Raw genomic sequence first — 10985 nt, 5'->3', positions numbered from 1 at the left:
ACAAGTATTTTCTCACCACATACAAGAAAAGTGCAAATGTTCATCATTATTTTGTCTGTAAAGATAATTTTGACAATTTGGCAAGTTTATTTATTTTATTATTATTGTTATTATTATTATAATGCCCATATTAAGAGAACAGGTATTAATATTAATTAGGTAAAACCAAGTATGGAGGTATCCAACAGTATGCTACTTAAAAGACAATGCTGGTATCCAAAATTATGTAAACGAGTTGAAGGAGATTACATGAACATGTACAGTAGCACACCTCTAGTTGTTATATAAGCTCTTTGGATATGGCCGATTAACCCTGTGGGCCCTACTGGCTACATTATTGGCTTCTAGAAACTATTTTGATTGATTTGCTAAGAGAGCTATAAATTGTATTAAGCCAATCAGGGATATGGTCAGAATGGTCAGGGGTTGAAGGGGCTCTGCTTAAGATTACTAAGAGATCTAAATGCTCTCTATTTTGATTGGTTACTCAGATGATTATATCATGTAATCAACCAATCAGTAGAACTGTAAGAAAGGCAGTAGTACCCATCAGGTTAATTCTTCAATTTCTTTAGTATCCAAAAGTGGTTCTAATTTTTTCATAAAAATGGTGTTTTCTACCTTACTATCACCAATCGGATTTCAAGTTAAATTACTCTCGATATCAGTTTTATTTCAGCAAGCTTGTTTGTAAAATATAAAACAAAGAAAAGCAACCAGCTGCAGTGGCTGTGGAAAAACTAATCAAGAGCTTGGCTAAGCCACAGACCAGACAGTACTACCATGAGGCTGATGAGGCTATTACCTTTTTGTTCTTATCATCTGAAGGAAACATACCTTTTTGTTCTTATCATCTGAAGGAAACATATCTCAGGTCTAATATGTTACTGGGGGTTATGAGTAAAAATATTCTTTGAGATTTCTCATTTTTATGTGGTGAAGTGGGGGATGAGGCTGTCAATTGGGTCATTTACCTTTAATTGCTTTCAGCAGTATGCAAATCAAATCTCACATATCTCTGGAACCAGACATCTACTTTTGATGGGATTTACAGTATATTGTGTTACCTCCCAGCCATGTAATAAAATAATTAATTTCACCCAACATTATTTTGGCTTGCTTACATTAAACGCAGCTAAATGCTGTAACATTATCAATATTGCATTTTCATTTAACCATACAGAGAAAGATCACATCCTTTATCATCTCATCAGTTATACAATAGTTCACTCCAAATGGCAACAGTGTCTTAGCTAGCCACCCATCCACCTGTCATTGTAGATGGGGTTTAATAAATGGGACTAGTCACATCAATGCCGTTTCCACATACTAAATGACATCCTTCTATTATATTGGCAAACCAAATAACAACAGAGTTGTTCTGATCCTTCATTGCTCTAGGTGTAAACATGTGGGTTGACATGACTATGTGTTTTCCCCTCCATCCTCTTCAGCTTCCCTGTCATCTTTATTTTTAGCACCTTCTTCCTCTGTATCTGAATCCTCAAAGTCCACAAGTTCATATTCTAAGTTATTTGGGTCATAACCTTCTCCTATACACAGTAACATTTCCTCATCACTTGCATATTCCTGTCCACATAACTCAAATAACCATGGACAACCTTGTGCCGAGCATGATGCACACATGTAACCATCATTCGGTGGCATCTCAGCTGAGGGACGAGGAAAACTCTGAGGAGAGAGAAGAGCAAAAGAGGTTATAGATGAAATAAAAAGATTTGGGAGATATCATCAAATAACTTGACATGCACACAGTAGCGGTAATTGTTATTGCATGTGGGACGTATTTATCCAGAAGGTGGGGCACTAAATAACAAGGCGGTTCTCGAACCATGAGTCTCGCCTGCTTTTGCGACCACCTGCTTTTTCAATTACTTTTGGTAGAGGTAAATGAATTTGGCGGTTATCGGCTGGGCACGATTATCTGGCTGATGGTGACTGTACCCACCAAGTGTCATGCCCATGCAACAGTTTTTACTAATTTGACCTCAGATGACCCCTGGTGACCTCAAAATGACCTTCCAAAAATTAGGCTTAAAATGTTGACTGTACCCACCAAGTTTCATGCCCATACGACTGTTTTTACTAATTTGACCTCAAATGACCCCTGGTGACCTCAAAATGACCTTCCAAAAATTTGGCTTTAAATGTTGACTGTACCCACCAAGTTTTATGCCCATCCAACAGTTTTTACTAATTTGACCTCAGATGACCCCTGGTGACCTTGAAATGACCTTCCAAAATGTGGCTTTAAATGTTGACTGTACCCACCAATTTTCATGCCCATCCAACACTTTTTACTAATTTGACCTCAGATGACCCCTGGTGACCTCGAAATGACCTTCCAAAAATTTGGCTTTAAATGTTGACTGTACCCTCCAAGTTTCATGCCCATATGACAGTTTTTACTAATTTGACCTCAGATGACCTCTGGTGACCTTGAAATGACCTTCCAAAAATTTGGCTTTAAATGTTGAATGGACCCACCAAGTGTCATGGACATATGACAGTTTTTACTAATTTGACCTCAGATGACCCCTAGATGACCTCAGTGACCTTGACCCACTAACCAATACAAACCGGTTCTGTCTCGGATCAAGATGCACCCACCCACCAAGTTTGAGGAACGTGCGACTCATAGTCTCCGAGAAAATAGGCGGAAAGCAAACTTTAACCAAAACTTTAACCAAATTTGTCACATACACACACACATACACCCCCTACACACATACACACATCTGCACATCTGCACGGAAAAGTGATTATATAGTCTCCTGCCTTATCAGGCGAGACAATAAGATGTGCATATGAAGAATGAAGACCCATTTTTCTTCCAAAGAGACCATATTTTCCTTGTTTTCCACCCAAATGCCCATGTTGCTCCCAAGACACTTATGTGGAAAACTTCTGTTTTACCCAAAATATTTTGTCGCAATAAAGTCCCTATTTTTAGCATCTGCCCCCAAAAGGCCCAATTTTAAGGAAAATCCCTCACAAGGCCTAGGTCCCCATAAATTTTTGCACTTGCACATTTACCCTTAAAAATCCTTTTTTTTTTCACACAACCTTGCCCCCGAAAGACCCCATGTTAAAGACTGCACATGCATATCACTTTATTGGATTGCACCCAGGTATATATGCCAATGAGGGTTAAAATGTCAGGCTAGTACTTTTAGAATATTACAAGCCAGACAGCAAAAGTGCACGCCATTGGCATGCAAGCGAGTGTAAAAGTCCAGAATGATCCTGAGTACAGCAATGATATTAAAGGTGACTGCTTAAATTCTCATAAATGATGTCATACTAGTGGTTAACATTGGATTCAATGTTTAAATCTTGCCTCAGGTAATGAATGTTGCACTCATTCATGACAACTGCCATGGAAACTGAATCTAAATCAATACTTATTGGGTGAACTATGAATGAATACATGACATTGAAAACAATAGTCCCTATGAGCATTAATATTAATACTTACAATTTGTAGCCTTGGTCTCTTGGTGATCAAGGGTGAATTGGTCTTAGCCTCAATCAGAGATTTGCATTCCAGACAGTGTGGTACTTCATCATGTTGAGCAAGGACGGATTTGGTTGATACTGGACATTCAAATGTCTCCTGCAAAGAGGGATGGAAATTTGAAATAAATCATATTGATGAAAAGAGTGTAAACTGTGTACGTGTATGTAACACTTTTTTGCCAATTGTAGCTCTCACTCAAACTCACAGTAATCAAAAGACCAACACATTCTCAGTGCCCACAACTCTATCAAGTGCATGCAAATTGATATTAATGACATTAGGCCCCAAATATCATTGATTGATAAAATTATGCTAGCTTATTCAATGAAGATCACTGATCATTGATCTATCTCTGAGAAATACATAATTTCCAATTGGTGATATTGCACATGCCTACATAATTTACCTTGTCCACTGTTACTGAATTTCCATGAAGAAAAACAAGTTATTGCGCAGTTAGACGCCATACAAAATTCATAAACAAATTTCAATAATTTAACTAAATTATTTTAGAGCAGCCTTTAATGTTAATTGACCTTTTCGGTAAATCCCATAAGCCTTAGCGGGTAGACCTGAGATGTCATTTGATGTCTAAACAAACAATATGCACATCGTTTAGCGGAAATTAGTGAGCATTGTTACTGCGTATCTGAAAACCATGAAGTGTGCAGTATCGATGTGAGCATCTGCGTGATGACATCAGAGGTCTACACACAAAGGCTTATGGGATTTACCGAAACGGTGAATAGCCCGGAAACCACTTGTTACATTCAGAAGTGATACCTAAAAGCCCAGCACTCCCACCCCATGGGCAATAATTCATATGTACATAACTTGAAATCTCACTACACAACACACAAACTACTGCCAGTAACAAGAGGTTCACTATCATAACAATTAGTGGGTTTTTAGCGGGTTCGCCGTCGGACAAGTTTAGAACTGTCAAGCTTTCGTCAAGAGTAGCTCTGACTTCTTCAGGACAAAGTACCTAAGAATATGACATGTAGACTGCCCCTTGTCTACTGATGACTCTGAAAAGAGTCGTTCACTGAAGACTGCCCCTTGTCAACAGAGAACAAGCAGATCTCGCCTATCTGCTAATATAAAGGTTTTGGTGGCTCTGAAAAGAGCCGTTCACTGAAGACTGCCCCTTGTCTACAGAGAACTAGCAGATCTCGCCTATCTGCTAATATAAAGGTTTTGGTGGCTCTGAAAAGAGCAGTTTGCTGAAGACTGCCCCTTGTCTACAGAAACAAGCTCAGTGAACGGCTCTTCTCAGAGCCACCAAAACCTTTATATTAGCAGATAGGCGAGATCTGCTTGTTCTCTTAGGACAAGGGGCAGACTTAAGTGAACGTCTCTTTTCAGAGTCATCAGTAGACAAGGGGCAGTCTACATGTCACATTCTTAGGTACTTTGTCCTGAAGAAGTCAGAGCTACTCCTGACGAAAGCTTGACAGTTCTAAACTTGTCCGACGGCGAACCCGCTAAAAACCCACTAATTGTTATGAATTCCCGTCGTAAAAGCCTATCCCACAATTCACTTTCATAGTTTCATACACTCCTAGATAGTGAGAACCAATCAGAGCACATGTTAGTAAATTACTAGCCGTACATAAATATTGTATAATTGCACAGGCACACACTCTGCGTAGTACACACAGTGCTTGCGGGTGGATGCTTTTATATTTGCTTGTATTTTCCAACATTTTTAGTGACAATGTTGTTAAAAAATAACAAAATCACAGGATTTTTTTATTGTGTATGAAATAGGTTAATAAATGTGTATCACTTATTGCTCGAGAAATTGTACAAAATAAGGCAATTTTACTGGGATGTCCATGCGTCTAATGCACTCCCCCTTCGGGGCTTGTGCATTAGACGCATCAACATCTCAGTACGCGTGTATAATATTGTACAATTTCACTCCCAACATGTGATACGCATTTATTAACCTATAACCGTATGCCTCCTTCAAGGCAGTAATTGAGACGAGTAAAATGTGCGTCTATAAACTCCGCGAAATAAGCGCCACTCATTTTCTCATATGGCTCACTTATTAGCACACCTTTACCATGGGTTATGGCCACAACCAATCGATTTTGTCCAAATCAACATTGCAATAGTGGAGCGGGGAAGGATGTTGGCCAATTAACGCTCAGGTTTGGCAACATTATTCGCCAAGGTTGTCTCTATGACACGTAAAAAAAACCATCTGAAATTACGTTTTCGTTCATATCTTGAGAACGGAATGTCGGATTCATGTGTAATTTTCACAAACTCTTAGCCTGTTTATGTACTCTATACTGAATATAACTATTTTCTTGTGATTTTTACATGGCTTTATCTATGTGCCCTATTAATTATAAAGATGCCAAAATAATGCAAAATACGTGGAAAAAATCGCCATTACATGCTGTCTACTGAAGATAGCACACGAAATATTTTAAAAATATTTTAATGATGACGAAATAGTGTGAAGTTTAAGTATTAGCCGTAATAAAAATAGCAAGGATCAGAAGAGAAAAATGATAAATATAACAAAGTCATTAGCAGGATTCGAACCCGTGATTCCACTGATGCATAGATTAGAAGACGGCGACTTTACCGGTGAACCACGAAGAATTCGATGAATACTTGTGCATTTCTAATGTATTAATGTGTATTTAAAATTGTTAAATGCATATTTCCTGTGACGTGGTGCGTGTGTGTGTGTGGGGGGGGTGCTGGTCATTTGTTTCGACAGTGAGGCGATCATTTCAATCGTGGTCAGGACTCAGAAGCGTGACTCAGTTGCTATAGTGATAATAGGCTTATATGTATCACTTCGTTGCCTGGCGAATAGGGAACAAAAGTTTGTAAATTATATCAGAAAAGAAATGCATTGGAACTATAAAAACACATTGTCTTTATTCTACAAGCATGATGATCAGTTTTTCGCCTTTGTTGTTAATGGTCTTATAAAGTCCGATTCAGAATCCACATCGCGGCCGCGATAAAATCTGAGCTCGATTTTGACGAGCTTATATCGTTTCATTATATGTAAATGTCATCGCGTGCTGCTGTGTTGTAATGAAACATAGCAGCATCGCGCGATTTTGTGATATGGAGTCTGAATCCGTCTTAAGATACTCCATGATATAGCGTTAACATTTCTTGTCCGATGCGGGTTATAGATGTGTTAAGCTGGCGGATAGTTTGCCTCGTAGTTCCCATAGATCGGTATATTTAATCACTTACAGTCAGGCAAATCTTGCTTTGTTTCCAGGAAGACAAGATTTCTCAGATGCTATTGTAGAAGCTTTTTCAAGCTCCAATATTCAATACTATCATATGGCAATCAAGGTTTCGCGATGCATTCGGTGGTTACCAATCCGTGACTACATTTTAAATACCTTTGGCATAAATGTGAACTTCTCAAATCGCCACGTGAACTACCACACGGCATGGCTGTATCTAGTCAAAGAAGATCCTTCACCCATGGAATCTGAGAATCACCCCGATCACAGCAACCCCCCGCGCACATTAGCTGCTAGCCAGGCACGCGCTAGTCAGGCAGTAATGGAGGAAGATCAGCAGGTCACTCAGGAACCCCCTCCAAAAAGAAACAGCGTACACGGTTGAGTAACTTTGAAGTTTCTGAAATAATCCGAGAGAAAAGATTAAGAAACAGAGCTGAGCTGCTCAGCTTTGCAGAGCTCAAAGGCGAGAAGGAAAACTGGCGTGGCTGAATTTCTTATAATCAAGGGTGCCAAAGTAGTGGAGGAGATTTTGACAACTACCTGGGAAATGGAAAACGCCCTGAAGATCTTGAAAGGGCTAAATGAAACGAATCACCGTCCTTGAACGTTGTCCAGAGGAAGAGTGTGTTGAGGGGTGCAACGGAAGATGGCTCCTTCAAGCCCAAGATCTTCTGCAACGCAACGACATTGGGAGAGACAATTTCTCCAAGGCAGTTCGAGAACTGTTACATACCGGGAGAGGGAAATATAAAAACATTTTGCTCATCGGTCCCGCCAACTGTGGCAAGTCCTTCATACTTAGCCCTTTAACATCAGTCTATAGGGCATTTACAAACCCGGCTTCGACAACCTTTGCCTGGGTTGGTGTGGAGAAAGCCGAGATCATCATGTTGAATGATTTTAGATGGACATCACAGGTAAATTGTACGAAAAGTATTTATCTGAACTTTATACAACATGGCCACTGAACGTATTTCATGTTTTTAACCATTTTTTTTTTCAGATCATTGGCTGGAGTGAGTTTCTGTTGCTATTAGAAGTTGCCAGTGTGCACCTACCAGCTCCCAAGACCCATTTTTCAAGTGATATTCATTTTACAGCGGATACACCAATATTTTGCACCACCAGTCATCAGATCATATATATCAAAGGAGGGGTCATAGACAACAGAGAGACGGAGATGATGTCAGTTCGCTGGATCTCAATTGATTTTTATTGCCTCTCTAAAAGTAATGATGATAAGTATATAAAAGTATGTATTTTGAAACAAAATGACACAAGGAATCCAACTAACATAACAGATTCATGCAAAAATGAACAGTTTTTGAGAAAATCACAAAATTTGATTTTACTTTACTGCCTCAAAAAAGGCATGCAGACTATAGCTATCTGAGTCATTGCTACATTGGTCAAAAGTTACATTTGACAAAAGTTAGATTAGGTTATAAATCTTTGCAACTGGACTTACTGTTTTTTGTTGACTACAGTATCACGTCATATCTCTGACGCTTCATCAGGCCTAGTGATGTGAATTGTGTTCACAGCTAAGAAACAACCATCAGGAAAATTCCTCGGCGACTCCAGTGTGACGTTACACCTACCACTGTGACATCACAAGTCAATAACACAGAGCCAATTCACATCACTAGGCCTGATGAAGTTGCAAGTTGCAAAGATTTATAACCTAATCTAACTTTATTCAACTACCTGGATGATTGAGAATATTCATTTTTACATTTGACAACAAAATAAAAATGCGAAAAACTTTTTGAACAAATACATTTGAGAAGTAATAGAAATAATATTGACACTTGTACAATTTAAGAAATTAATACAAGAAAATGTTAGGGCTTGCATAAAAGAAATATTATTTATAACAAAAAAGAACATATTGGACATTTGATTACTTGTTGATTTGAAAGAGTAATCTATAAATCCCTACTTAATTAGACTTTGCCATAGTCGAATTTTACCATTTCCTTGAACTCAAAATTATACTGATGTTTATTAAAATTAAAGTATTCAATAGTAAAATGGTCATAAAGAGTTAAAAATATCAGATAATTAGTGACAATAAAAGTAACTGAATGCAACATTATCTTGCATAATTATAATGGCTCACTTTAATACTGAACAATTCTGATTTTGGAATCTACCAGTTTATTGATAGCGAACCCGAAAATCCGACTATGGACTTGAATTTTAAGCAGAACTTTACCCGGGACTTTGCTCTCTAAAACACACAGTCAAGCATACTTGTTTATCGGTCCATTAACCACAAGTACTAAGCATGGTATAGTACAAGACGTGCTAGATGTTTGATGAGAGATTAACTTTGGCGTCAACACAAAAGCGCCCAAATACCACAGATAGTTGTGTACGGTGTAGTTAATGGTAATGGCGCGGGCCCGGAAGATTTAAACAATAGCCAGATATGGGCGACCAATCACAAGGCAGATCCATTTAAAGATGCATTACATCATGGCCAATTTTAGTTAGGATTTCTGGCCTAACTCTCCATAGAGTCCCGTGTTAAAAATCTTAACCGCAAGGCAAAGTCAGTAGTCCACTTGGGAAGCTAACAAACAGAGGGAGTGCGGTGACTTAAAAGATCAGATACAGATGTGAAAATCTATCAGTTGCACACAAATCAATATAAATCAGAGTTTTATGCTCAAATGTAATGGCCAGAGTATGCAAAATGGGCAAGTGGACTACGGAGAAGTCTACTACTTAATAGACAATGTGTATAATTTTGTTCAACCTGTAAGTGATGAGTGTCTATCAAGTCCCAAATTGCGCTTGTATAAATTCATGTAAGCATGCACCAGTTATGCAGTATGCAAAACAAACATAGCTAAACTAAGTGCACACCATTCTATATATAAATCCACACTGTTCACCATGTTTATTTGAACAAATTATAAAACTGGCAAATATACTTACATGTGCATATTCTAGGAATTTCATGAGGTGGTAATTGAGAACAAGTCGTTTCTTGGCTCTGGTAACTGCTACATAGATCAGGTTGAGTTCATCTGGTTTGATTCCACACTCTGCCTGTCCATTAGCTAAATCAATACAAGGACAGGGGGTATGATTAATGGTTAGGGTAACAAACTAGCTTTGATTGATCCAAGCTTCCTAATTCAAATGCATGCGGATAATACACCAAACAGATCAAGATAGAGCAAAAATGTGCAGAACATTTTCTGTAGCACATTTGTTTTGTTTTTCCATATCAAAAGAATTCATTGAAAACATTTTCAATGTCTCATATTCTCCACTTGCAACATTCCTAAAACAGATCTTAAGGAGTGAAAACTTTGAGATATTTGAAGTGTACTTTTAAGGTGTGGTGGCCTAGTGGTTAGAGTGTCCGCCTCACGATCGGGAGGTCGCGGGTTCGAATCCAGGCCGGGCCATACCAAAGGCTTTAAAATTGGTACCTACTGCTTTCTTGCCAGGCGTTCGGCATTAAACACATGGTTACCAGAGGACTAACCCCCTGCTGTAGCTTTTCTGCTTGCAGACATGTGGCCTAGGGTTATGAAATGGAGATAGGCGCCGCCCAATGGGCCGAAAGGCTTGGGAAGAACTTAACTTTTTTTTTAACTTTTAAGGTGTATTTAAAAGGTACCTTACCTTCTAGGAGGAATGCTTCTAAAGCAAAGTCTTCTGTGAGTCTGACAGTATCAAACTCAAGACCCTTGGCCTTGTGTGCAGTGCTCAGGATGATATCTTTAAATGAACAAAGGAAAACGACAACATATGTTTTGAAAAGGTACATTATATTTCAGCTTAAGGGGGTACTACACACCCCTGCAAAATTTTGTGCCTATTTTTGCATTTTTCTCAAAAAATATAGCCCATTGGTGACAAGTAAGATATGTATATTATAGGGGCAAGGACTACAACTACTGCACTGAAAATTTTATTTCAGCACAGACAACAGTTGTGGAGTTACAGTCAAAAATGAGGGAAAACCAATATTTGATCAATAAATCAATAACTACTTGCCTTGAGTTGCTGAATCTTCAGTGCAGTAGTTGTAGTCCTTGCCCCTATAATATACATACCTTACTTGTCATCAATGTACTATAATTTTTGAGAAAAATGCAAAAATAGGCACAAAATTGGCCAGGGGTGTAGTACCCCCTTAATACACACTGGAAGACTGTACAAACTGTTAGAAATATTAA

The 10985-nt window shown here is 38.5% G+C and overlaps 1 protein-coding gene across 1 annotated transcript in view; it reads right to left on the bottom strand.

The window, feature by feature from the left end:
• Nucleotides 1-821: 821 nt before the first annotated feature.
• LOC140149004 (F-box DNA helicase 1-like) overlaps nucleotides 822-10985 on the bottom strand; it is a 15554-nt gene continuing 5390 nt past the window's right edge. Inside the window, exons 9-12 of the mRNA XM_072171138.1 lie at nucleotides 10429-10524; nucleotides 9730-9854; nucleotides 3500-3637; nucleotides 822-1692 (exon numbers count right to left, since the gene is read on the bottom strand). Coding sequence (XP_072027239.1) covers nucleotides 1426-1692; nucleotides 3500-3637; nucleotides 9730-9854; nucleotides 10429-10524 — 626 coding nt within the window. The 3' untranslated portion in view covers nucleotides 822-1425. The remainder of the gene's footprint in view (nucleotides 1693-3499; nucleotides 3638-9729; nucleotides 9855-10428; nucleotides 10525-10985) is intronic.

The sequence above is a fragment of the Amphiura filiformis genome, chromosome 3 (genome assembly GCF_039555335.1).
Source record: "Amphiura filiformis chromosome 3, Afil_fr2py, whole genome shotgun sequence".
NCBI classification, from domain to species: Eukaryota; Metazoa; Echinodermata; class Ophiuroidea; order Amphilepidida; family Amphiuridae; genus Amphiura; species Amphiura filiformis.
The sequence above is the reverse complement of the archived record's forward strand: the minus strand, read 5'-3'. Positions and strand labels throughout refer to the sequence as shown.